We start from the raw sequence: 27,295 nt of genomic DNA, 5'->3' as shown, positions 1-27,295 counted from the left end.
TTGTCAAGTGTGTTTACATTATTTTACAAGTTTGTATCAAATTTTGTCTGCTGTTAGTGAATATTTTCTTAATAACATTAATACTTGTTTAAAAAAGAGAAAAGGCAATTTAAATATTGATAGAATGTCTAATAAAAGAAAGTATGACAACAAGTTTTTCGAGCGTAAAGAGAAAAGATCAACACAAGATAGAAATGAGAAAAAACATACCTTAGATAGTGATGAGGAAGACTTTGTTGATGAAACTAACGTGTTGGACGAAAATGATATTGAAGGAGAAGAAGATGGTAAGTAAACTCTGAAAATAGGATTTTATAGGCTGAACTAACACTGAGTTTTGATTAAGGTTTTGCTCGGCAAGAAGGTGAACAAAAAATGACTGCATTTAATATGAGAGAGGAACTTGAAGAAGGCCACTTTGACAGAGACGGTCATTTTATTTGGAATAACGAGAAAGAAGTAAGAGACAATTGGTTGGACAACATTGATTGGCAAAAAGTCGAAGGCAACTCAGAATCAGCAAGAAAGTATAATATTGATGAAGCTGGACTTGCTGAGAGTGAATCTGATGAAGACGAAGCTGAATCACCATTTTCAGAGCTTGCTACTTATAAAGAAATTTTGGGTATATTTTAATTATTATGTTTGGATATGTGATAACATCTGGTGTGAATATGTAGCATTTATGAAACCAAAGGAAACAGTAAATAAAGCCTTAAAAAGGCTAGGTGGAGATGTGGCAAAGTTGTCCAGTGTTGAACGTTTAAAAAGGAAAAAAGCTGGTACATTAACAATATCTGAAGATGTGACCAAACTTACAGAACTAGCAAATCAAGTAAGTACCTATTAGTACAATTTATAGAAAGTTGAAATTCAGATAAATTCAATGTGTGCTAAGCAGTGATGTAAAATGAGGGTCATTTATTGATCCTGACACATATTGTTCCATGAGGATTAGCTTTTATATTTTTTTCTTAAATGATTTAATAATAATAAAGTATTGTATTAACTAAGTAACTAACTTTTACATCTTGTGGTATTTTTTTCAAAATAAAACCAGCATTAGAATACTTTACAACATTATTATGTTGTCTGGTAAATAAAAATTGTGACCAGGGGTAGAATAATCAGTCAAAACACCCTAGACAAGGGTAGATTAAAAATTTAAATCATTGATTCTTCCTATAAAAACTGTACTTCAAAATCCAGTTTTTTAATTTTTTCCATTAATAATTGTTTTTTTAAGTTTTGACATTAGTGACAGTTATCACATGGTTTTAAAGGATAATTTAGCTAGGCAGTCACATGACTATTGTCAAAAATCATAAATCTCAAAAAATTTGCAAGAAAATGTTTCTAAACCCAGATTTTTGCAACTTTAGAGCATAGTTTGACAGTTTTGACGTTATTGACCGTTGTCACGTTATTGTAGAACACTATTTAGTTAGATGGTCACGTGACAATTAACAAAATAACTGTCATAATTGTCAGAAACACGTTTTGTATCAAATACTGCAAGAAAACGTTTCTAAATCCAGATTTTTGCAACTTTTGAGCATAGTTTCACAGTTTTGACGTTATTGACCGTTGTCACGTGATTGTAGAACACTATTTAGTTAGATGGTCACGTGACAATTAACAAAATAACTGTCATAATTCTCAGAAACATGTTTTGTATCAAATACTGCAAGAAAACGTTTCTAAATCCTGATTTTTGCAACTTTTGAGCATAATTTGACAGTTTTGACGTTATTGATAGTTGTCATGTAATTTCAGAAGACTATTTAGCTAGACTATGAAGTGACAATGACAATTGTCAAAATAACTGTCATAATTGTCAGAAACACGTTTTGTATCAATTACAGCAAGAAAATGTTTCTAAATCCTGATTTTTGCAACTTTTGGTCGTGGTTTGACAGTTTTGACGTTAGTGACAGTTGTCACGTGATTGTAGAACACTATTTAGTTAGACGGTCAAGTGACAATTGGCAAAATAACTGTCATAATTCTCACAAACGCATTTTATATCAAATACGGCAAGAAAACGTTTCTAAACCCTGATTTTTGCAACGTTTGAGCATAGTTTGACAGTTTTGATGTTAGTGGCAGTTGTCACATGATTTCAGAAGACTATTTAGCTAGACTATGAAGTGACAATTAACAAAATAACTGTCATAATTCTCAGAAACATGTTTTGTATCAAATACTGCAAGAAAACGTTTCTAAATCCTGATTTTTACAACTTTTGAGCATAGTTTGACAGTTTTGACGTTAGTGGCAGTTGTCACATGATTTCAGAAGACTATTTAGCTAGACTTTGAAGTAAAAATTGTCAAAATAACTGTCGTAATTGTAAGAAACACGTTTTGTATCAAATACTGCAAGAAAACGTTTCTAAATCCTGATTTTTGCAACTTTTGAGCATAGTTTGACAGTTTTGACGTTAGTGGCAGTTGTCACATGATTTCAGAAGACTATTTAGCTAGACTTTGAAGTGAAAATTGTCAAAATAACTGTCATAATTGTCAGAAACACGTTTTGTATCAAATACTACAAGAAAACGTTTCTAAATCCTGATTTTTACAACTTTTGAGCATAGTTTGACAGTTTTGACGTTAGTGGCAGTTGTCACATGATTTCAGAAGACTATTTAGCTAGACTATGAAGTGACAATTAACAAAATAACTGTCATAATTCTCAGAAACATGTTTTGTATCAAATACTGCAAGAAAACGTTTCTAAATCCTGATTTTTACAACTTTTGAGCATAGTTTGACAGTTTTGACGTTATTGAAAGTTGTCACGTAATTTCAGAAGAGTATTTAGCTAAGCTATGAAGAGACAATTGTCAAAATAGCTGTTAAATCTCAGAAAATCGTCTTGTTTCAAAAACTGTGTTAAAATGTAATTCTTGCAAATTCTAGTAAAAATTTGACAATTGGGACAATAGTGACAGACATCACGTGGTTTTAGACAATAATTTGGAGTAAGAAAATGACTGTTTTAAGCGCATTTTTGGAATCGTTATTAAATTTCCTATTCAATAAACTGAAAAAGTATATAAAAAGTTTCACAATCAACATAATGGCTATAACGTAATTAAAAACGGTAGATTATATACGAAAAACAGGAGAACGGTAGAAGAACTACAAAAACGGTAAATATAAAATATTAACGGTAGGTTTGGCAACATTGATTCTGACAGTTTGACACCATAACCACAATCCTTAAATGACCAATGGTCATTTAACATTGTGACGTGACGGTCATGACGTCATGACTGAAGAATATAACGCTGTCATATGACCGGCTTACATCACTGGTGCTAAGTTTCAAAAAAAATTTCATCTTCTGTCACTTCAGGTTTAACAGGAAGTAGATGTCAACTTTTTTATTTTAAATGGGACATCTGCATATTTTTGGATTTTGCAAATGAATAAACTTGTAGTCTATCATGTAATGTAATTAGGCCATCATGTATATGAAAATTCCTTGAATAACTAATATCACAGCTAATATTATAGGTATTAACACAACTTGGAAATATGGATGTATACCAAGAAACATATGAGTTAATTGAAGCTAAAATAAACAAGGAAGAAGGTAAAAACAAAAAAAGTGTTCAAGAACCAGAACTTGATATGTATGCTGATGACTTTGATGTTAAAGAGAAGGAAAAGTTGAAAGGTTTTTATAAACTATTTTATTATTTCATTTTTTTTATAAAAATATTGTTCCAGATGAACCTTCTACAAGTTCTAAAGAAAACAAACCCGAGTCCCAAAGCACTGAAAGTTTGGAATTAAAGTGGGAATTTAAATGGGCTGCTGAGGATGAAAAAATTGAGGGTCCTTATAATACTTCCCAAATGATTAAATGGCAGAAGGAGAAATACTTTAAACCTGGCGTAATGGTTAGGAAGTGTGGGGATGGTACAAATTTCTATTCACTTGGCAGGATGGATTTTGAATTATATGAATAAGTTTAAAATTATTCTTGTTACTGTAAAAAGAAAACAGAATAAAATTTGGTTTTGAAAACAGTTTTTAACATTTTATGACTCTATAACAGTTAACTTTATTGACATTATTTTAGTAATTAAAGTACAGTTTCTATTTAAAATTTAATTGGCTGCTTCCATTTCAATTTCATCTTCTTCTTCATCATCATGACTTTCACTATCATCATCATCATCATCATCATTGTCATCTTCTTCTTCATCATCGTCATCACCAACAATCTAGAATTGCAAAAATAAAATACTAATAAAAAAGAAAAAGAGATGTGTTAACGTTGTGATTACCTCTGCTGAAGTTTTTCCTATGGGTGGTAAATCTGAGTTGGTTTTTGTGATAGCGTCATTCTGAAAATACACAAAATGTTGAGAGTAATACTAATACACTACAATAAGGTTTTTCAGTGCGGTCTTAAATTTTGAAAGTATTCAATGTCCGAATTAGACTCCGGATTAAAAAGCACTAAAATCATGAAAAAAAGCAAAATAATTTTCCTCAAAAAAGCATAAAAATTTTTAAAAAAGCTCAAAACTCTTTCAGAGATACATTTTTTTTTTACTTTTTTTGAGTTCAACTTCTAGAAATTTTTTGAAGTTTTCAAACTGCTTTAGAAGCATACAGAAGATTTTAACTGTTCTTAAAATTTTCAAAAACCTTCTGAATTACTTGAGGAGCATTTGGAAGGTTTTTGGACTGTTTAAAGAGCATATTTAACATTCTGGAATGCTTTAGAAGCATTTGGAAACTCTTACACGGTTCTAGAAATTTTTGGAAGCTTCTAGACTGTTTTGATATCTTCTGGGAGCTTCTAAACTAGTTGAAAAGCATTTGGAATCTTTTTGATGACTGTTTTAAATGCTTTCGGAACCTTCTAGACTGTTTTTAAAGACTTCCGACTGCTTTAGAAGCATTTTGGAGTGTCTGTAATGTTTTGAAATCTTTTTAGACTACTTTAGGAGCATTGAAGTTTCTAGACTGCTTTTAAGGCATTTTACTTTGAACTTTTGGAAGCTTTTAAACTGCTCTAGAAGCATATGGAAGCTTTTAGATTGCCTTGAAAATTTTTGTGAGCTTCTAGATTAGTTGAAGATTATTTGGAAAGCTTTAGACTGCTTGAGAAGCATTTTAGAGTTTCTCCAGTGTTTTAAAACCTTTTTAGACTAATTTAGGAGCATTTGCAAGGTGTTTGGACAGTTTAAAGAGCCTTGAAGGTTCTGGACTGCCTTTAAGGCATTCGAAACCTTTAGACAGTTTTAGAAACTTTTGGAAGCTGTTATGAAGCATATGGAAGCTTTTAGACTCTTGAAATCTTTTGAGAGCTTTTAGATAAATTAAAAATCATTTGGAAGCTTTTAGAGTGTTCTAAATGCTTTTGGAAGCTTCTAGGCTGCTTTGTAAGAGTTTGAAAGCCATTTTAGAGCTTCTATAGTGTTTTGGAATGTGGTTACTTTTTTTAGACTAGTTCAAGTACATTTGGAAATTTTTTGGTCAGTTTGAATTTGTAAATTGATACTTATACATTTTGCAGCATGATTTTGTCGTTCAGAAGCCTTCAATATCTCAATATAGCAATAGTCATTATTATCACTTAGGGCCCAATGGCCTACTGTGCGACGTTACAGAACCAATAAGATTACGTCAAAACTTCTGCGTTTTTTTGTCAAAGCAGTTATTAGTTTAGTGTATTTTTAAAAACTTGTTTTATCAAAAACTAGTTAAACCATACAAAAATAGCAGTAAATAAGCACAAATAACTAAAATAAGCACAAAATTTGTCAAATGGTTTTGCATAAATCGTTCTCATTAGATGTCAAGGGTTGGTTGCTTTTATTATTTACAAAAAGCAACATTTCTAGAAATCCGGACTCTAGTCATAACACTTTATCTAAAATTTCAGGCCACCAACTTCAACCGTTTTTTGAACAAAAGTTTGAACTTTGTAGCGCGGGAATATACGGAGATTCGGCCGTAGACGTCACGTCACGCCATACCCGTATCCTTAATCCTAGTACCTTACTAATACCCGTACTGAATACCCGTATCCTTAATCCTAGTATGCGGAATGCCTATACGTTTGGTTACAATACACTAAATAAAGTTAAGAACAGTTGCTCTATAGAAAGCAATCCTTTTTTTAGCAAAACTTAAATCAGGTTTTTTATAACAAACACAACTTCAAAATTATTAAACAAAAGCTTTGTTACAGAAAAACAGGGTGTTTATGTTTAAGTTAAAAGGAAAACAAAAACTTTATGTTAATTGCTTCGAAACATTTTATGGACACTTTAGAAACCACAAAAAACATTAAAATAAAAACTAATAAAACTAAATAAAAATGTTTTGAATTTTTTACTAGGAAACAGGAAAGAAATAAAGTCAAGGGACCTTTTCTGTTTTGAACTGAGCAGCAAAGTCAAATACAAATTATGTAATTTTTATTTTTTGAAACACCAGAAGAGTATGAATTTTGTGTTTAAAAATAGCCAGTAACATGCCAATAGCAAACATTAAAAACATTTTGTCTTGTAGAATATGCTTCTTGGATATCTCAAACAGTTTCAACATAAAATATGGGTTTGTATTTTTTTTAATAAACTTAAGTATTATTAGTACTATTTCTGTAAAGATGTATTTTGAGAATACAGTTTGTTATGTAAACTAAATTTGTTTTTTGCTGTTTTATTTTTCTATATTTTGTAAAACTCTTGTTATAATAATTTTGCAACTTAAACTTTACATTATTCAGAAAAGATAGGTATTCAAAGTTTTTCAGGGGCATTGTCTAATGTATTTTTTGCATTCTGGTACTAGTTTTCAATAACAAAGTCTGAACATCAAATAATAGTTCATACTGTGTGGTGTTCTGTGAATTTTATATGAAGTTTAAAAAACTAAAATAAAAAAAAAATTTGAAGCACCTTAAAACTGTATTAACACCAAAGTGAAATAAATAGGACAATGTAATGCCCGTATTTATAAACGAATCTCAATCTCATACTCAAGTACATCTTCGCGAAGTACGTCTCGAGTCTTGAGTACAACACAAGTTTTATAAACAGAACTTCGGTAATTCTCGGCAAAGCATAACCAAAGATAGTTTTGCTAGTAATTTTTAATTTTTTAATTTAATTTCCAGTAACTTTCGTGTTACCTTCATTGCCAATGTCAAAAATGTTTGGCAATTTACCTGGAACGCGGAAGTGGTTGTTTGAGCCTTGATTGTAAGTTATTTGAATTTGGTTTGGTTTGGTGGTTTTCTTTTTAAAATATTAATTATTTGCCTTGAGGTACGTATTTAACAATAATTTTATACATACCTTTACCATCTATATGCCTATAGGATCATAAAGAAATTTTTTGATGGCTAAAATAACAACCTATACCCAAAAAGAGAAGCTTTTGTTGGCTAATTTAGTAGACAAACACAAATTAGTGGAGGACAAACGAACGACGCAGCAACTGTACAAAAAAAACAAGCAGAATGGACAGAAATTGCTACAGAGTATTCCCAAGGATCTATGATAACTGTTCCCAGGAATGCTGTCAAACGTAAGAAACTGTGGAATAATTTAAAACAGAAGTAAGATGATCAATAGAAATGTTTATGTGGGTTGCTCTATATAATTTTATATCGTAGAAAAAGGAGACAAAACACAGAACAAACATTTCACCAACTAGCAACTGGAGGAGGCCCACCTTTGTAACATATTTTCATCATTGATGTATTCCAAAAATTCATCTGTATCCTCTATATCAGCATGTGCCATAATAATTAATATTGAAGATCTATAGTTTATACTTGAACAATTTGTGGCAACTATACTTACACAGTATCTATTTCCTGAAAAGTTGACAAAATAAACCACAAACTTTTTGATTTTTTTATTGTGTTTTGATTTCAGTTTTTAAACCCTCTACTTTCAATTTTAGACAGTTTTATTTTGATTTTGAAACATCAAAAATGAGACCAAGCAATGCTCAAGTCAGGTCAATACCTAACTTGAGCAAGTCTCGATGAAAGCACGACAAAAGTACGCCTTAGAGGTTAAGTTAGGTTTATAAAACAAAAAACTGTACTTGAGTAGGACTGAAGTCTGAGAACGAGTGAAGCATTGTTTATAAATAGGGGCATAAATAGCATCAATTAAGCTACTTGTGTAGATTTGAACATCACTGAGTTAGAAAACAGAAGTAACAACATTTAAGAGTACAGGGTGTCTCAGTTTTAAGCAACCAAACTTTATTAGTGTATAGTATGTCAAACAATACTAAGTCAGTTTGTATTTTAAATTATATATAATAGGGCTTTGTTTAATTGGCCTATATAATAGGGCTTTGTTTTTAAAATAAACAATACATTTTTAGAAAATAACTTATTTAGCAATATCTTAAGCTTCATGACAGTCAATTATATTCTTTGATATCTAAGGTGATCCCACAAAGACTGAACAGGGTTTTGTTTTTAGACTTATTGTTTATATTTCTGGACATTATGTTTCCTCTAACGCCCTTGGTACATAAATAGCTATTAGAGGCTGATCAAAAATAAGCAACTTGATATGTTAATTTTGTTTTCAATTTTTAAAGCTGATTTTCTATGAAAATGTAAATTTCAAGATATCTAGTTGTTGCTCTAATTCTTATAAAGTACCTAGTACATACTAGTATTAATAGAGTACATTACCCAGTCTTGATATTCTTTCTCCAACTGAGCCACTTCATCTTCATGCACACAAGGGTGGTCAACATCAAACCAGGCTCTGTCTGTTAGTTTTGGTAAACATTTTGGAAATAAAGGAATACTATTCATTTTATACTATTCAACCAAACAACTATAATAAAATAACGCTCACTGCTGCTGAGTTCTTTTTCTTTTAATGTTTTTTTATAAAAATTCAAGTTCCTTAAATTCTGTTTTGTAATTTGTTTATATTTTGAATTTAAAATTTTGACTGGAATTCAAAACTAGGTTAGCTACACACAATTCTTCTTTCTCTTCTTATACAAGAGCTGCTGACTTCTTATCTGACCAAATCTCCTTACTGATGACTGAAAAAATTTTAGCTAATTGACCATGTTGAAAAAAAAACTATGATGAGGAATAAAATCCAGTTTCGAAAGACAATTCAATTAAAAAAGGGGTTTTGCCAAATATTTTATTTGTTAAGTTCAAATTTTTTTAAAAGCCTTGTATAAGCGGAAACGCACCTAGTACGAAGTGAAGAAGAATAAACGTAACAAGTAACCATAACCTCTCTTTTCATTTTCATCATTTGTGGTTATGTTTTATTTTTACTTGATTAGATTAAATAATTTTCTATTTAATTTAGATCAGCCCCAAACAAGAATTGTGCTTTAACTGTAAATCAAAAATGTACTGAGAACATGGGAGATTTAGAGAAGGAAACACCAATAAGACCACAATTTGGAAATCGATACCTTAGCAATGAGAAAGATGTTTTTCAACATAATGCCTGGTATGAAAATGACCAAAATCTGTATATTAAGCTGTAAAATTTCGTTAAGAAACTGTCACACTCGGTACAGGAAAAAACCAAAATATGGTTCTCGCTACTTAAATGATAATTCAGATATTTTTAGTTTCAATGCTTGGTACTTAATCTTGGTTAGTTATATCATGTGTTCTGTTTAAACTCTATATTTTTTTCAGGGATGATGTAAAGTGGGATAATGAGCAGGAACAGGAAGCCCTTAAAAAAGTACAGCAAAATAGCATTGTTAAATTAAGTTCAGAAGAAATTGAAAAATATGATTCACAAGCAAACACATTTTGGGACTCTTTTTATGATATTCATGAAAACAAGTTTTTCAAAGACCGCCATTGGTTGTTTACTGAATTTCCAGAATTGGCTACTACAGATAATAAAGATTTGAGGATTTTTGAGTTGGGGTGTGGAGTTGGAAACACAATATTCCCAATCTTGCAATACAGCACTAATACTTTGTTAAAAGTATATGGGTGTGATTTCTCAGAGAAGGCAATTCAGATTTTAAAAGAATCTGAAGCTTTTGATGTAAAAAGGTGTAATGCATTTGTATTGGATATTTCAAGTGATAAGTGGGATTTACCATTTGAGAACAATTCAATTGATATTATTGTTGTAATATTTGTTTTATCTGCTATTCATCCTGATAAGTATGTTAAGTAAAATGAAAGAGTTTTTTGAGTTTAGTTTTAATTTTATAGGTATAAAAGTATTATTTCCAATATTTATCAGTGCCTAAAACCTGGAGGATTACTATTATTTAGAGATTATGGAAGGTATGATTTGGCTCAGCTGAGATTTAAACCTGGGAGATCATTAGGTGACAATTTCTATGTTAGGGGAGATGGTACTAGAGTTTATTTTTTCACTCAAGGTAAGCTACCAACTAAACATCTGTGTAGAGATTAGTTATTACCTTTTTGCAGATGAAATTAAACATTTATGTGAAGAAGCAGGATTTGTGGAAAAAGAAAATAGAGCAGACAGAAGATTACAAGTAAACAGAGGCAGGCTCCTAAAAATGTACAGAGTGTGGATACAAGCAAAATATGAAAAACCCAAATAAAGTTTGAGTTTTTTAAATGTGTTTTTGTCCTACCTTGAGGGTTTAGTTGACAAGAAAATCCTAACAAAGCTTAATGTATATTCAAAATTATTTACTACAAACAACCAACATAAAAGCTAGTGATGGCCATCTCCGTGGCCATGGCCATGTTCATCTGGAAACTGTCTCTTATAGATCTCTGTTCCAATAATGGTCACTACAAATGCAACAAAACCCTTTCCAAATCCTCTGAATAAGGCAGTTCTCATTTTTTGTTTTTCGTAGCCCCATTCCTTAGGATCGTACCTCCAAACTTCGTTGCGCAACCAAGGATCTTTCAGTCCTTTAGCAGCAAGGGCTTTTTCAATTGTAACCAGTCTAGGGATGTCCGCCACTTTGTAGATTCTCCAGTCTGGAATTTCATAGGGTGGACCGTGGTGTCCATGCCCATGTCCGTGTCCACCGCCACCCATGTTTTTGTAGGTTTTTAATAAATATTTACAAAACTTTTGTTAAATATTTTTTGATTTGAATATTATGCAACTTGAATATTTTTTAGAAACTTTTTCTTGTCAAAAGTGACATTTGACGGCTTTTTTGTCATATACACCTGATTTTGATATATGACGCAACAGGGCTTTTTCGAAAACATTTCCAGTGCCAAACTTCATTTAATTAAGAATTTATTCTTTGATATTGTCACGTTAAAGGGTACTAAGGGTAGCTCAGAGGGAAGAAAACTTGGTTCATTGGTAACTCGCTTTATTGTCTAAAACATATAGAGAGCGCGCAGGGCGAACGCTTTAGCTGGGATGAATGAACCCCTAGACTCTTGTCCGAAGGTATTCACCGAGCCCGTAAAGACGCTGTGGTACTAGCAAAGGGAGGTGAGGTACGGCAACTTTTGCTGCTCGCCCACACTATTTCCTTTGCTAGGGCTGATTTTCGTGTGTGGCCCTTGGTAACCCAGAGATCAGTCAGTGACCTCCCTCTGGGGAAGACACCAGAATTCGGTGCTTTAGTCGAGCTACCGTGCAGGTTTTATATTCGTCAGCGACCTCATTATGCTAACCTTCCTGACTATGCTGGTTACTGTGTGTGCACCGTAACTACTAACACGGATGTGACAATATTTGATAACAGATTGATCGATTTCTATAAGAAATTTGAGAATTAATTCTAATTGCGTCCCAGCGAAGGACGTACTAGATATTTAAACTTGGCGAACTGTTGTGGAGTTTCTACTTTGTTTCCAAAATTAGTTAGAAGTGTTAAGAACGGTCAGATTGCAAAGGAAATCTTAAAGAAAAATTATCTCAAATAAGACAAGCACAACAACTTACTCGTGGATGATCTCTATTTAAAGAATTCTGAGATTACAGATTACAGTTTGGGAGAGTTGCGTATTGCTTTATTGTCACTGCCACCCATGAGATCTATTGTGATCTTCTCCAAGTTATAAGACTTGTCTAGTTTTGCCTTTGTCTCTTTAATCATCCAGACTTCATAGCTTTGATAGTGTGGTGTCTTAGTATAGCTCATTGCTTCTGAATTTGTTGATGAGCCTCCTATTTCTACTTGGGTTTTTGAGCCGTCTGTGTACCACACCACATTGCCTTTACTGGAAGTCCACTCTTCCAGATATCTCTAGTTGGAATGTAGGTCGAGTACTGTTTGGCAAAGTACAGTTGCTACGTGTTGAACGGTGCGTCGTTTTTGGACTTTTTGATCACAACTATGGGTGGGTTCTTCTGTTGTGGTCCGAAATAAAACACATGTAATTCGACGTTTCAAGGCTGACTGGCCTCTTCATCAGGAGTGTATGTACTGTTACATTTTCGGCACAAAGCCGGCAGTCCATTCGGTTTTCCGATGGGGATGTTTTGGTGGAACCGGTGGGGTGTGGCTCGAACATTTTTCCCCCGCCTGTCTTGAGGTCTTTGTGGTGCCCCACACACTCCACTATGAGATGGAGAATACCCCAGGGTGTTTTTAGGGTTACTGCTGATGTCTCTGATTAGCATCCCAGACTGCGTTTTGTTGCTTGAGCAAAAATTTTCTAATAAAGAGCCTTGAAACGTCGAAATACATACGATCAAGCAATTGATCTCTGTGTTTTATTAAAGACCACAACTCAAGAACCCCCACACCCATAATTTGACAAAGTTATACTTAGGTATGCTGTTATCCATGAGCATCCATCCATGAGTCTTATGATATTGTCACTCTTTCTATGATTAGAAAGCAGGTGCGTTGCAATGATGCATGTGAGCAGTGGAGGAGATTTATCGCAAGCACAAAAGAGGCTCTGATGTATGCTGAACTGGTAAAAGTAGTAAGCAATCCTTTGAAGTCGCCTGTGTTCGTAAGAGCAAATCACCTGAAACGTGAAGAGATTGCCAATCTAAACCGATTGCGTAGTGAACACTATCTCTCTCAACATAATTAGCACAATTGAGGTCAGGTATGATTATAAAAGATGCACCCAAGCATATCTAAGATCACTGATGGTCTCCGGGTCGGTTGGCTAGCTACCTTCTCCGGAGCCCCAGGCTGATAATGAAAGGTTCCTATGTTATAACTTAAATTGGCCGATTGAATCCTTAGCACTGTCAGTTCCAACTAGCCCTTTGGGTGCGCCCAATAAGTACCCAGTGCTTAAGGTCGCGGGTTTTACTTACTGGGCCTTCTTATAATAAAGAATTTTCCATGGCTGCTGTGGTCTATCTTCTACCCCTACCAACCCCCTATATCTAAACATGACGATATCATATTGTCCAGAGCCTATTGTGGCCTATTTCTACTTCTCGTTGTTTCTCTGGATTGCCAAAGTACATCTGGTGCTTTTTCCACTGTTCTGGCGTGGAAGATGCCCTAATTAGCTCCACTTTAACTCCGCGTGATATTACGTCTGTGTAACTCTGGTTCTTCTTCTAAGGGAAATCCCCAACCTAGCATGTTCCATAGCTCCCTGAGATTGAAGAATACACTGAGATTACACTGATTACAGATCTTGTATGAGTCTTTGGAAAATAACTCACTGAGGGCAAAATGTCCCATAGGCTATCTGAGATCCTAATAGGGACAAAATGTCCCTTTAAGGTTTTGGTAGAGAATTAAAGTAGCTTCAGTTTTTCACTTGAATTCGGTCAAGGAAAAGCAAATACAAAGGAAAGTAATCCAACTACCGACAGCTCTGTGTATATCATTATTTAGCTTCTAAAACCATTATACTTCAAGAACAAATTGAAATGGATTGTTTTTAATGTTTTTATATCGGCCATAAATCCCTTAAACTTAGTTTAGAACCTTAATGATTAATGTTTTCGATAACTCCTAATAACATTTAGAATCGATATAACAAAAGAGAAGCAAAGATTCCATTTTTATTTTGACATTTTACCACGTGAGGCTTGGTATATTTTTCATTCTTCGATCACATGATATCTTTCAAAGTGTCAAACATTTTACAACCGATTTTTATCATCCACTCAAAAATCTCAAGTATTTTTTTAGAATTGTGGTTGTTTTTGATTTCAAGTTCACCTCTTTCGTAACAATTTTGTTGAGAGGGTGATTATTAAATATTTACATAACAAATCATAAATTACATCATGTTTTTGGCAAGACATGTCGGCACTTTTGTCAGGAGGTAAACAATTTTTTTATGATTTTTTTCAAGTTTTAACAAAATATCTCTTTAGGGGAATCAGATCAAAGCACACCCTTCCTGATCTGCCCTACGATTATGCCGCACTGGAGCCTGTAATATCTCGTGAAATCATGAACTTGCACCATTCCAAACATCATCAAACCTATGTTACAAATTTAAATGCTGCTGAAGACAAACTCAAAGCTGCTGTTGAGAAAGGAGATGTTTCGTAAGCACTACAAACCATATCTACGTGTTATAGTGATCTGTAATGGTGGATTTGCTTTTTATAGTACTCAAATAGCTTTGGCTCCCGCAATTAAGTTTAATGGAGGTGGACATTTAAATCATTCAATCTTCTGGCAGAATTTGAGCCCTGGCAAATCAGAACCCAGTCCTGAGTTATGTTCAGCTATTAATAATTCATTTGGCAGTTTAGAAAATTTGAAAAAGCAACTTAGTGCAGTTACAGTTGCTATCCAGGGATCTGGATGGGGATGGCTTGGATATGAACCACAAACAGGTAAATACCTTATTCCAAACATTTCGGAAAGGTTACATTTTGCTACAAAATGAAATCCTATATAAAAATTGACACATTTTACCTAAAATGTTTTACTCTTATGTTACATTCAGATATATACAGGGTGTGCCACAAGATGGCTATGAATTGAGGTTATGTTTTTTCCTATGGAATAATTTTTTTTTTCTAATTTTGGCATATAAAGTGACACTTTTCAAAACTGATTAGAGTGACAAAACGTTTTACTTTTCGTAACTAGTTAGGAAAAGTATCACTTTATGTAACTAGTTATGAAAAGTTCATATCATCACACCCTCTTTTTATGCATTTCCCTAGAAACATATGGGCGACATCCATCATAACACGTTGTTGTCACAGTTTATACAAGGTGCTATGAAAGTGAATATTTGTGTTAAATTACTTTAAAAGATGGTTTTCACAGCTTTTTGGTCAAAATTAGAAAAAATTTATGTATGCAACATGTTTCGAAAATGTCTTATTGTGTAACTCATTCAAATTGTAGGACCTCGCTGCGCTCGCCCTATAAACATTCATTCGTTACACAAAATCGATCTTTTCGTAACTGGTTACATAAATAGCTATTTATTCACTCTCTTTTGATGACATTTCATGTAACGTTGTATTTATGTACCTTGGACTGTTTGGCAGCCTAGTAGACACTTTGTGGCAGCAAAACCTTATACATAATATGTTATTTCACCACCTACACATGCAAAAATAACGGATAACGGCTTTAACGTATTGCAGTGTAACCTAACTTTACGGACTATACCGTGTATGCAACTTTAAATTTTTCTGTTTCTGTTTCTGTCAATCGTTTTATGATTCATGTAATTTTTCAAACAAAACATGGAACAATCAGATTTCAATTTACGCTTTAGATTTACAAAAGAGTTAATTTACATTTTTTGGCAAGAGAAGTGTATGGGCAAAACCCATGTATACACTCCAAGAGATGGGAGAGTCGTAGAGCTATATTATTATGCAAGTGCATAAGCATCAAATCATCCAAGTCGTCTTCATCTTCTGAGTCAAAATCTAGAATGGCAATTTCAAAAATGTCATTCATTATGTAGCATACATGTTATAAGTATTCAAGTATATGAAGGAAACAAGAACGCCTACAGTACACATGAACAGTATATATCAAAGAAAATTTAAGAGAAATGATGATTTAAAATTAATTCTTAAATGTACAGGGTGTCCGGATTTAGTGTGTTTTGACAGGAAAACTCCACTTCCTTGATAGATAGCAAAAAAACTAGTATACAGAGCTCAATTTAAAAAAAAATATTAATGGCAAGAACTGTATTTCGATATCTCTTATCAGTTTCCGGCGCTAGAAGGCGTTTTTCGACATTTGCCCATTTTGAAAACTCTTCACAACTTTTTTGTTTATAAAAATATCGAGTAAAACAAAAATATTTGTAAGGCACTTTTTCAACGTGATTCCAGTGGCGCGCTTAGTTTTTTGCTGCTACCTTCCGTTTTTCCAATAATTAACATAACTTTCTTATTTTAAATCAAACTCATAATCGAATATAACTTTAAAAAAAAGTCTACGATCATACGATGTAAGTATGTCTATAGTTATTCCTACAGATAACTGAAATATGACGTTAACTTGCAATGAGTAACAAATTCAGTGTGTCCCAAATTGCTTCGACATGTATCGGGATCTCGAAAACGGTAAGAGCTACAGAGTCGGTGAATGGGGAAAGTTTTAGAGAATTTTATGTGAAATTTATTTCCGGTTTCCAAATTAAATTATCTTTATTTTATTAAAAATTGCGTGTTTATTAAATTATCTCCTTAACAAAGCCAAAGAGAGTTTTGAAACTAATACATTATTAAGGCACGTTTTTATGTAGAACACGATGACGTAATTAGAAAAAATCTATCGTCATTGGTTTCCGAGATATGGATGATCACTTTCTAAATTCTTATGGCCGCATTCAAGATGGGGTCCTCCATCCTACCCCAGAATACTGTGCCGTATTTTAAAATTGACTCAAAATTTGCGAAATATATAACTTTTTTTGCATTTTCTCATTCATATACCTACTGATCACTCATATTCTATAGCATTCTATATTCTATTGAGCTTAACTTTTCAGTTTTCTGACCAATCAAGAAACTCGTCTATGTGCAAACCTAGAAATTTTATACTTGCTTCAATATTAAGTTCTTCATCAAGAGCAGTCAAATTGTGTGACTTTTAAGTTTTTGACAATTTTGTTTGAAATAAAATCACATTGGTCTTATTCTTATTTAAAATAAGCTTATTTTCTACAAACCACTTGTTGGCCTTGGTTAATATTATTTCACCTTTCTTTTTTAGCTGCCTCAAATCTTTTCCCCCTACTGTTAAATTTGTATCATCTGCGTAACATGTGATATTTTCTGAGTGTAGAGTACTATGGAGAACAGCTTATTAACGAAAATTACAAACAGTAATAGGACCCAAAATATACTACCCTGTGGTATGCCCAATCTATTATGCAAAGATTTAGACATATGTGTATCTCTATTTTTAAATATTTTTACCTTTTGTTCCCGATGATATACATAGGATTCAAACAGATCCAATGCATTGTCCGTGTTATTAATTTTGTCATCCTGTCGAATTAAAAACGTTGACATTTACTGTCACTTTGATATAAACAAATATCAAAGGTATAAAAATGCTGCGCTACAATGAGAAAGTCCAAATACTAATTCTAAATGTGGTCCTTTTTTTGGAGTACGAAAAGAAACAGTTTCCAGATGTCATCCCAATTGATTATTCCAATGTGTATGATAGAGCATCACAGGCTTTAAAAGTGAGTACTGCTACCCTATGCCGAATGAAAAAGGCTGGAATTCCAGCTGACGACTCCTATTTCACCAACATTTCTAAGAAAATGTCGGTCAGTAAAACCAAAATAACCACTTTTATGAAAAACAAAGAAGTTGGTGATGTTGGTATGTCAAATTACTATTTTAGCTTTATTGTGCAAAGCACAATAACACAGCACAGATTCAATGAACATTAATAATATATTATGTTATTAGGAGTAGAAGAGATCTTTAAGTGAGTGCAAGCACACCTATTCACTGAATGAATGATGATTAAACTGAGACTCTCATGATCAGTGATTTTCAAGGCACTCGATCATCAGTCACTTCCGAACGCACTAATTTTTCAAAGCATTTGTAGGTTAAAATTTTGACTATATTATGTGTGTTTAAAATGAATGGTTTGTTTAACACATTGTTGCGTTATCCTATTTTTGTTTGAATTTTCGTATACTTTTTTATGACCCTATCACTATATTTATTTTTTTCTTAGACACTGACAAAACAGCAGAATCGTAAAAAAACATTAAAGAAAATTCTATATTTTACAGAGTGGGTTTGTGGTTGTCCATACATATATTTACTCTGGTGCTTTTTGTTTCCTTTTATTTTTACCTATACAATAATATTTAATATTAACTTTTTCCTCTTATATGAAATATTTCAGGACTTCTTCGAATTGCAACTTGCGGTAACCAAGATCCACTTCAAGCAACCACAGGGCTTATTCCACTTTTTGGCATTGATGTTTGGGAACATGCTTATTATTTGCAATATAAAAATGTCAGGGCTGATTATGTAAAGGCCATATTTGATATTGTTAACTGGAAAGATGTCAGTGAACGCTACAAGAAAGCTACTTCGTGTTAATAAGTTGTAATGAAAAGATTGAGAAATTTAACGTTATTTTACTCGTTGGTTTTGTTAATTTCCACTTTTAAAGCTGTGAGTTCAAGGAAGTTTTTGGTTTAAGTAATATATTTTTGTTATGCTAGCAAATTAGTGATTAAATTACAGTTTAAATAACGAGTATATATCAATACTTTATAGTTGTCAAGCAACCCAAAAAAATCTATTCCCAAGCATGTCTAAAATCCTTCCTATACAGCCGTGTTTCACAACCTTGAAAATTTTGTAAAGTATAGTAAAAGTTTGGAAAATTTGGTATAAGTTAGCATGCTTAATTCAAATCGAGCTACAATATTTTTAATGTTATCTTCTTCTTCTTCTTCTTCTTCTTCTTCTAGCCGTTTTCTATCCTTTGGATATAGGCCTCTCTCATATTTTTCCAGTCTTCCCTGTTCTGTGCCACTTGGTTCCAGTTAAGTCCGGCTCTTCTTTTGATGTCATCATACCATCTTTGTTGTGGTCTGCCGGTGCTTCTTTTCTCCCCCCAAGGTCTCCATCTTGTTATTTTTCCGCTCCAGTTGTTTTTGTTTCGGGCAACATGTTGGTTGCAACAACTACCTTGGTTCTATTTCTTATCCACTCATTGGTTTTTTGGTCTTTAAGCGTTATTCCTATCATTTTTCGTTCTATTGATCTTTGGTGTAAGTTCTTGATTAGCTTTACCCAATGTTAACTCTTGACCTAGGTAGACATAAGAGTTCACCTTCTTTACCTGTTGTCCCAGCACATTTATACTCTCTATGTTTGTCCGTTGGTTTGTCATGAATTTGGTTTTAGAAATGTTCATTTCTAGGCCTACTTTTCTTGCTTCTTGTTGTAGTTCTATAAGCATGTGTTGTAATTCTTCATTGTTTGGGGCAAAAATGGCAATGTCGACAGCAAATCTTAGGTTACTTAGTTTTTCTCCCGATATATTAATTCCTCTGTCTTCCCAGTGTAGGCTCTTGAAGGCGTCTTCTAGCAACAGTGTAAACAATTTGGGTGACACAATGTCTCCCTGTCTAACGCCTCTTTTAATTGTGATTCCCTCGGTGTCTTCATATAGCCTTACTTTCATTTTTGAGTTGTCATTTAGTGTCTGTATAATGTCAATATATCGTTGGTCTATTGTTGCATTTTTCATTGACCTGATGATTGCCCAGAATTCAACTGTGTCGAAGGCCTTTGTAAAATCTATGAAGGCGATCCATAATGGGATGTTATATTCCGTTACTTTTTCTTTCAGTGTCCTTACGGTGTGGAGATGCTCTATTGTACTCATGCCTTTCCTGAAGCCCGCCTGCTCATAGGGTTGGTATGCGTCGAGTTTGTATTCAAGGCGGTTTGCTATTATTCTCATAAAAAGCTTGTAGATCTGTGATAGTAGGCTGATTGGTCTATAGTTTTCTAGGTTGCTTGGATCGCCTTTCTTATATATCAGTATGACTATCGCGGTGTTCCAATCCTGTGGTATTCTTCCCTCGGTTAGGCATGTATTAAATAATGATTTAAGCTCACTTATCAGTAGGCTTCCACCTTCCTTCAACATTTCCGGTATGATGTTGTCGTCGCCTGCCGCCTTTCCGTTTTTTAGTTGATTTAAAGCTTTTTCAATTTCTTCCTCTACAATCTCTGGTAGAGATCCTCGGAGCCAACGTTACATATCTTGTTTTCCTGATCATTGTTTGCTCTTCTAACATCCTCATTGTCTATTTTGGATTCGTACAGACCTGTGTAGAACTTCTCTGTTATCTTGAGTATCTCTCTTCGATCTTCTGTTATGTTACCTTGTTCGTCTCTCAATTTGGTCATTCCTTTTTTGTATGCGTCTTCCTTTTTAAAGATGTTTAGACCTCTGTTTTGCTGTATCAACTCCTCTATTCGATTCTCTTGATGCTTTTGTATGTCCTGTTTGGCCATTTTCCTTGCTGTTTTGTTCAATTCGGCATACTCTACTGTATTTCTTTTGTTGTCTTTAATGAGCTCTCTCCTTCTTTCCAGCAGCTGTTTGGTTTGTGTTGTAAACTTTTCTATTCTTTTAGTTTTTGATGTTACTAAACTTGCGGTTGTTTCTTTCAATGTTTTTACTATTCTATTGTTCGTTTCGTCCAAGCTCTCGTGTAATGATATTGTTTCCTTTGTTAGTCGTTCTGTCAACCTTTTGCTATATATTGACTTGTTGTCTCTTGTACCAGGATCTAGACGGTATTGCGTGCTGTTGAATTTTTTTGCTCTTTCCAATTTTGTGTTTAATGCAATCCTGCACCGGACTAATCTGTGGTCGCTGCCGGTAGTAAAGGAGTTGAGGACGTCAACATCTTGGACGATATGTTTATTTGGTGTTAGCACGTAGTCTATTTCGTTTTTTGTAATTCCATCCGGGCTGGCCCAGGTCCATTTTCTGTGGGGTCTTTTTTTGAATGTTATGATTGTTATTATCTATGATTCAAAGTTAGAAAAATAAAGCTAATGAAAATGAAAAATAAATCCTAAAACTTCAGTAGTAAACAAAGGAGAAAAACAGTATAAATATTACTTCATACTTCTAAATTATGGAAAAACTCAGGTAAGTCACTAAGGAAAAATTGAACCTTAACTAAAATAGCAGTAAAATTTCAAATAACATCTGAGTATGACAGGTGATAGGGTGTGACTGAGGTGTAGTCAAAAAATGAAAAACGTCTAACACAATTTCTCGCAAAAGTATTTTTTGGATTTCACAATAATCTTTATCGAGTCTTAAGATGGATTCATAGTTTTGTTTCCGTAAAACAAAATTACATAAAACGAGAAACATAAAAATAAGCCTTTCAATTTATAGTTTTGCCGTAAATCCGTAAAATGTAATCAATGGATTGCTGCAGAAACAAATCTTATAAGTTTCTCTAGGTTATCCTCATTTCTGCGTGTGATGTGTCCAAAATATTGAAGAATCGGAAATTCGTCTGCGGCAGACGGTAGATTGTCGATCCGTGATGTCGAGTTCATAAAGAATTGACACGTTTGTTCTTCTAGCCGTTCATGGAATGCGCAACATTCTTCTCCAGCACCACATTTCAAATGCGTCTATCAGCCGCCTTAATGGTCCATGACTCGGATCCATACGAAAATATAGAGAACACCAAAGGTCTCACCAGAGCCATTTTTGTCTTTTTGGTTATCCCTCTGTCTGTCCATATCTTTCCCAGGCTCACCATAGCTGCCCGCGATAGTGCTATACGTCTTCTTATCTCCGCCTCGCAGCCCCCTGTGTTCGTTATTAAAGATCCCAAGTAGATGAAGTCATTAACCGTTTCGATATTTGGAGGCAGATTGTTTATCTGTACTGCGTTACTTCTATCAATTACCATGAGTTGGGTTTTGTCGCAGTTAATCTCCAGACCAAGAGTCCGGCTCTCATCAGCCACCCGTCCAAGCATTCGGGCCATTGATTCTTTGCTATTAGAGTGGTATCGTCCGCGTATCAAAGATTGTTTAGCATTTTACCATTGATCATGATTCCTCCAAATCTAGGGCGCGTCTCATTATGTATTCACCATAGGCATTGAACAGTCTGGGTGACATCAATATGTACCCTTGGCGCAGTCCTCTTTGCGTTTTGAAAGAATCCGATGTTTTATTATCCAGGTTGACAATTGCGTCATTATTCTCGTACATACTGGTAATGATTACCAGGTGGCCTGGGACTCCCATTTCATTCCGCACTTGACACAGACTCTCCCATCTTACACAATCGAAGGCTTTCTTGTAGTCTAGAAAGCATAGGGACATTAAACTCTCGTGCGTTTTCTATTAGTTGGCGGGTGTTAATTATCTGGTCTCTGCTCCCTCTGCCCTTAATGAATGAAGCCGGCTTGTTCAGGAGGCATCTGAGGTAGCAAATACTTTTGTAGTCGATTATTCTGAGTAAAATCTTGCTAGCGTGCGATATTAATGCTATCGTCCGGTAGTTTTAGAATTTCTTTGTAGATCCTTGTTTATGGATTGGAATAAAAACCGATCTAGTCCAGTCTTTAGGCCATTGTTGAGTCTGCCACACAATATGTGAACAATATAACTTAGATATTTCAGAAATATCATTTCAAATTTGCACTTTTTTCCTTCCAAATTACACTTAAAATTACTCAATTTATACAGGGTGGTCCAGTTTTAAATGTCAATAATTCACCATTGGATAACCCATCAAAAAATAAGTTAACATACATTATGTCATTTTCTTAAAAAATGCTTCTCAAGGAAAATACAGTCCATAAAAGTTCAGTTTGTCGAAACTGTCTCTGTCTGTTAATTTTTCTATCTTATTCTCTACGTCACTGGATATTTTTCAAAAGTTTATTTTTTTTTTACTTTACTTGTTCAATTTAACAAAATAAGTATCTTGTATAAAATTCTGATTTGAAACTTTGTTTACGAGATAATTGAGTTATTACGTTCAAAGACCCAAAACCAACCCAATCCAACTTAAGAATTGTCTTGAAAACGGTGAAAATTGACCTAAGAAGCTTAAAAAATGTCTTTGTAGTCAGTTTTCATAGTTTCCAGAGAAATTGAAAGACTTTAGTTTTGAAAATTGACTTATTAACCAGTAAATTTACTTTGAAACGATGAAAATTTTCTTGAGAGGCTTAAAAATTGTCTTTGTATGCAGTTTTCACAGTTTTCAGGCAAATTGAAAGACTTTAGCCTTGACAATTGACTTGGAAACTGTGAAAATTGACTTGAAAGGCTTAAAACTGTCTTTGTAGTCAGTCGTTATAGTTTTCAGATCAGTTGAAAAACTTTAGTAGTAAAAATGGAATTGTAGCCATGAAAAACTAATTTATCTAAAATTTTTGACTACAAATTCACATATTTCAACATTGAAAATTGACGAACATCAAAAAGTGACTCTAACCCAATAAAAAAGTGACATCAAAAGTTTAAAATTTGCATTCGAAGTAAGTTTTCATAATTTGAAAATACATTTCAATATTTTAGTCTTAAATACTGGATATTGACATTAGATTCCTGAAAATAGACTTGAAGACTAACTTTTAATGTTTTTTACTTTGCTTTTCATTTTCTTAGAACTCTGGACTATTTTTAGGGTTTTAAAACTGGAAAATCGAGTTTTAGAGTTATCTACAGCAAGTTTTTGACATAGCAGACTTAAAAAACTATTTTTACATTTACCATAGGCTTAAACATGCCATTTTACGCTTTGTTAGTATTAAATTGACTTCTAGACGCTTCACTGTGCTTTAAGACTCAAAAATTGAAAATAATGTCATTCACATGACATAACGAGTACTCATTTGATAATTGCTTGTTCCAAATAATTTGATCAAAATTGGTCAAACGGTCTGACAGTTGTAGCAACTTTGGAGGTCTGTGTCTTCCTTAGGAAGCGTTCTACAGGAAAATGGCATAATGCATGTCAACTTATTTTTTGATGGGCTATCGATTGGTGAATTATTGACATTTAAAACTGGACCACCCTGTATAATATTACTAAACGAACTTATATAATATTTACATATGAACTGCATTCATATAGAATGAACCAAGAAATAAAAATAATCAAAATAAAATCATACGTTTTATCGTAAATCTTAGTGTTGAGTATCAATATTTGAACGAGTTAGCAGAAGTGGTGATGGTTGAATGGGAGGCAATTCCCCAAAATTTTATTGCAAAGTTGGTGGATAGCATGCCAAAAAGGGTTGCAGAGTTGCAACGAACTGCTGGGGGACCGACAAGGTATTAAGAACAAATGGGTTTGTAGTCCGCAAAGTCATTGGATATAAATGCTGTGGACCTGGCTTTTTTTAAATTAAAAACCGTCATTTTTGATTAAATTTACCGAATAAAGATACATATTTTGTATGATTTTTTTAACCCACCCTATAGAACGGGGTTTATAAATGTTCACCTAAAGTGGATAAATTGAAATGTAATTTTACTAATCTCATTTTGCTGGTAAAAAAAAATTGCTTCTAAAAGAAGTAAAAATAACCATTTTAAAAATTTTCCAATTATGTAAACGGTCTTTAATCGCCAAACTGGCAAAAACGAGATATGAATTGGATTATCAAACAAATAGTGTGCTTCTTTATCCAATATCATTATTTATCATAAAAATTACTAAACATGCTAAGATTTATGTAAAAACATATAATTTTGTTTTCAAAGTTTGTTTTTTTTTGGGTCACCCTGTTTAATATTTAATTTATCTTTTTTTGTCTATACCTCAGTCACATCCTATATACTCGGCTCTGTGGCAACTTTCAAAAAGATCATTTAAGTCATCAGAAAGGGGAATTCCTCAAAAAAATATATTAAAATCGAGTGAATCCCTTTGAAAAAACAGCCCCTTCAAAAAGACCGAAAATTTTGCTGTCCCATTCTTTTTAACAAGCAGTTTATAATGACGGTACGACATTGTTCTCAGGTTCTGTCAGGAAATTTTTGATATTTTTTAATTGAATGCTGATGAAAACATTAGTTTTTTTGGGGTTTCCATACTTACCCCTGCACGGTAAAACCAACGATACAAAAAACGCTGAAGTATTTAGAAAAATTACTTTTATTTGTCATGTACAGGCTTCAAAGGCATAGTTACTAAAACATAACTGGATAACTACAAAATAGTATAAAAATAATTAACATCTAATATCACATCAGAAATTTTACAATAAATAGAACAGTTTATTTTACAACATTCATATACAATTTATATTTACATCGATAAAATATTAATTTACATTTAGGCACAATTGTTTGAAATGCAACTAAATCAGAGTAGTCACGGATTTAGTTCCATATTAGGTTAGTTTTCAATATATATGGTAAGTTCTATTTTGCTTTTTTTAACGTTGATTAACTGAGTTTGAATAATTCACAGACAGTGTAATTTATTTTCACTCATACTCTAGTTACAGGCGCATTGTGAGATGTACTGGCAAAAAATAGATCAAAAATAGTTTTCTTTTCTTCAATAATAAGTATACTTTTGTTACAAGTAATAAGTGCAGCGCCGGAGTGTTTGTTATTTGCTTCTCGGTTCCTAATTATTTTAGACAACAAACTAGATAAAGTGTTTTTAGTTTGATTCGAGTTTTCATCGCTCGACTTTCGACAAATGCAAATCAAGTCTCTCCACATCTCAAACGTTTTCGGGCTATACACCCATAAAGTAGCAAAAATAATACTCGTCTGCCGTAACACTAGTTTAACTAATGTCAAAGTAAAATTATTGTAAAACTGGCACATCAGGTACATCAAATAAGGCACACTTATTCCGATGCTTATCACCAAAAGTCTGTAGAATAAACGTTCAAGCTTCACCGGGCTACTACCAGCAACAATCAAGGTTTTCCGAACATTTTTTAACGCCACCGAAGTGAGAACAGCTAGAATGCTACTGATTACCATAAAAAATAACTGGAAAAGCACCAACACTTTGTTGGCAACCTCGCAAAATCCTGATAGGTGGTTGATGCTGATATGGTTTGACATGAGCACGTAAAACATCGGTATTGCCGAGAAGCTCCACACGATTGCGTGCAGTCTGGTAGAAACTTTCTCGATGGCTTCGGTTGACCATTCCTTCATCGCACTCAGGAACCAGACCAAACAAAATACTGTCCACCACAATGTGTAGGCGATATCACAGAAGAGAAGAATTAAGGCAATTCCTACGCACGACAGACTTTCTGCCGGTTTTTCGTAGGCGAAATGTCCTGCAAATAAATTGTTATCAAATACTCTATCAAATCTAATGCTTGCTTTTATAGATTATGTGAAATTATCATTAAACGACCAGTCAAAGAACCGTGTATACAAAAGCCTATGTGCATAAAACGATGTCATTATGCCAAGTTTGCTCAACCATTTGTCAAGAATATGGTGCCATTGGATACTATATTCGTTCATGTACGTTCTGAATTACTATTGGACATTATAGAGGGGTGTCCTAGTAATACTCTCCAGTGGTCGGAGTTCAATGCCACACCATCTCTCTGAATTCTTACCGGTAACGGAGTAACTTGTCTTGGCTATGCTGACGACATAGTCATTATGACCAAAGGCAAATTCGAAGGAACCCTCTGTGATCTCGTAGAAAGGAAGCTAGAGACCACCATAAGATGGTGTTCATCAGTGGGATTGAGAATCAACTGATCAAAAACCACAGTGGTACCTTTCACCAGGAGAACAAGACTTCAGCACTTGAGAAATATTCGCCTCAACGACGAAAACTTAACTAATGGCAGTGCACACCTCGCCGATCTCCCAACCGACGAAATCATCAGGAAGTTTAATTTCGAAAAACAATTTTGAACGGAACTGAGCACCAAGAGAGATGGGAGCAGAGAATCCATTCAAACATCGGGAAAAAATACCATAATATGGTATACGGACGGACCTAAAGCTCCCGATGGGACTGGAGCAGGAGTCTACGGGCCTCGCACCAAATACTCCGAACCCATGGGCCAGTTCCCTAGCATTTTTCAAGCGGAAATTCACGCCATAGAAAGGTGTATTCAGTTTAACCTCGACAGGAAATACCGGAACAAGGCAATTGCGATCCTCCGAGAGCCAAGCAGCCATCAAAGCGTTGAGCTCATCTAACATCAACTCAATAATGGTTCTGGAGTGCCTAGGAAAGCTCAATGATCTAGGAAGGAACAGCAAGGTAACCCTTCTCTGGGTTCCAGGGCACGTCCGAGTAGAGGGTAACGAATAAGCAGATACTCTGGCACGAAAAGAAGCATCAGCGCCACTAATCGGGCCAGAACCACTCTGCGGCCTTGGAAAATCATATGT

General features: G+C 33.9%; 7 protein-coding genes across 8 annotated transcripts in view; 3 read left to right on the top strand and 4 right to left on the bottom strand.

Annotated features, from left to right (window-relative positions):
* holn1 (CD2 antigen cytoplasmic tail-binding protein 2 homolog holn1) lies at window positions 1–4,040 on the top strand. The gene is made up of 5 exons (XM_081972112.1): window positions 1–287; window positions 347–625; window positions 681–835; window positions 3,525–3,687; window positions 3,741–4,040. Exons 1-5 carry the CDS (start codon window positions 125–127, stop codon window positions 3,980–3,982), a joined length of 1,002 nt encoding a protein of 333 aa, XP_081828238.1. The 5' UTR covers window positions 1–124; the 3' UTR covers window positions 3,983–4,040.
* On the bottom strand, window positions 4,027–8,979 carry LOC145724068 (anaphase-promoting complex subunit 15B). The gene is made up of 3 exons (XM_081972154.1): window positions 8,701–8,979; window positions 4,304–4,363; window positions 4,027–4,240 (listed from the first exon to the last, which is right to left on the bottom strand). The coding sequence occupies exons 1-3, from the start codon at window positions 8,824–8,826 to the stop codon at window positions 4,124–4,126; spliced, it is 303 nt and encodes a 100-aa protein (XP_081828280.1). The 5' UTR covers window positions 8,827–8,979; the 3' UTR covers window positions 4,027–4,123.
* Window positions 8,980–9,277: 298 nt separating this feature from the next.
* Mettl2 (methyltransferase-like protein) lies at window positions 9,278–10,606 on the top strand. Of its 2 annotated transcripts, none has more exons than XM_081972128.1 (4): window positions 9,278–9,493; window positions 9,688–10,173; window positions 10,225–10,397; window positions 10,450–10,606. In XM_081972128.1, exons 1-4 carry the CDS (start codon window positions 9,402–9,404, stop codon window positions 10,587–10,589), a joined length of 891 nt encoding a protein of 296 aa, XP_081828254.1. In that variant the 5' UTR covers window positions 9,278–9,401; the 3' UTR covers window positions 10,590–10,606. The 2 variants fall into 2 exon arrangements, with proteins under 2 accessions (XP_081828254.1, XP_081828246.1); XM_081972120.1 differs by lacking the exon at window positions 9,278–9,493 and adding an exon at window positions 9,495–9,629.
* A 48-nt stretch (window positions 10,607–10,654) lies between these two features.
* On the bottom strand, window positions 10,655–11,154 carry ND-B12 (NADH dehydrogenase [ubiquinone] 1 beta subcomplex subunit 3). Its single transcript, XM_081972141.1, has one exon. The coding sequence runs from the start codon at window positions 11,039–11,041 to the stop codon at window positions 10,706–10,708; it is 336 nt and encodes a 111-aa protein (XP_081828267.1). The 5' UTR covers window positions 11,042–11,154; the 3' UTR covers window positions 10,655–10,705.
* A 2,888-nt stretch (window positions 11,155–14,042) lies between these two features.
* Window positions 14,043–18,628, top strand: Sod2 (superoxide dismutase 2). Its single transcript, XM_081974964.1, has 4 exons — window positions 14,043–14,220; window positions 14,273–14,449; window positions 14,514–14,743; window positions 18,270–18,628. The coding sequence occupies exons 1-4, from the start codon at window positions 14,183–14,185 to the stop codon at window positions 18,470–18,472; spliced, it is 648 nt and encodes a 215-aa protein (XP_081831090.1). The 5' UTR covers window positions 14,043–14,182; the 3' UTR covers window positions 18,473–18,628.
* A 1,485-nt stretch (window positions 18,629–20,113) lies between these two features.
* Window positions 20,114–21,918, bottom strand: LOC145740240 (uncharacterized). Its single transcript, XM_081995644.1, has 2 exons — window positions 21,685–21,918; window positions 20,114–20,929 (listed from the first exon to the last, which is right to left on the bottom strand). The coding sequence occupies exons 1-2, from the start codon at window positions 21,916–21,918 to the stop codon at window positions 20,114–20,116; spliced, it is 1,050 nt and encodes a 349-aa protein (XP_081851770.1).
* A 3,119-nt stretch (window positions 21,919–25,037) lies between these two features.
* Window positions 25,038–27,295, bottom strand: part of LOC145725569 (frizzled-4-like) — a 29,393-nt gene continuing 27,135 nt past the window's right edge. The window contains exon 5 of the mRNA XM_081974368.1: window positions 25,038–26,211. Coding sequence (XP_081830494.1) covers window positions 25,394–26,211 — 818 coding nt within the window. The 3' untranslated portion in view covers window positions 25,038–25,393. The remainder of the gene's footprint in view (window positions 26,212–27,295) is intronic.

This window comes from Ips typographus, linkage group LG1 (genome assembly GCF_016097725.1).
Source record: "Ips typographus isolate SLU linkage group LG1, UJ_Ityp_2.0, whole genome shotgun sequence".
In the NCBI taxonomy this organism is placed as follows: domain Eukaryota; kingdom Metazoa; phylum Arthropoda; class Insecta; order Coleoptera; family Curculionidae; genus Ips; species Ips typographus.
The sequence above is the reverse complement of the archived record's forward strand: the minus strand, read 5'-3'. Positions and strand labels throughout refer to the sequence as shown.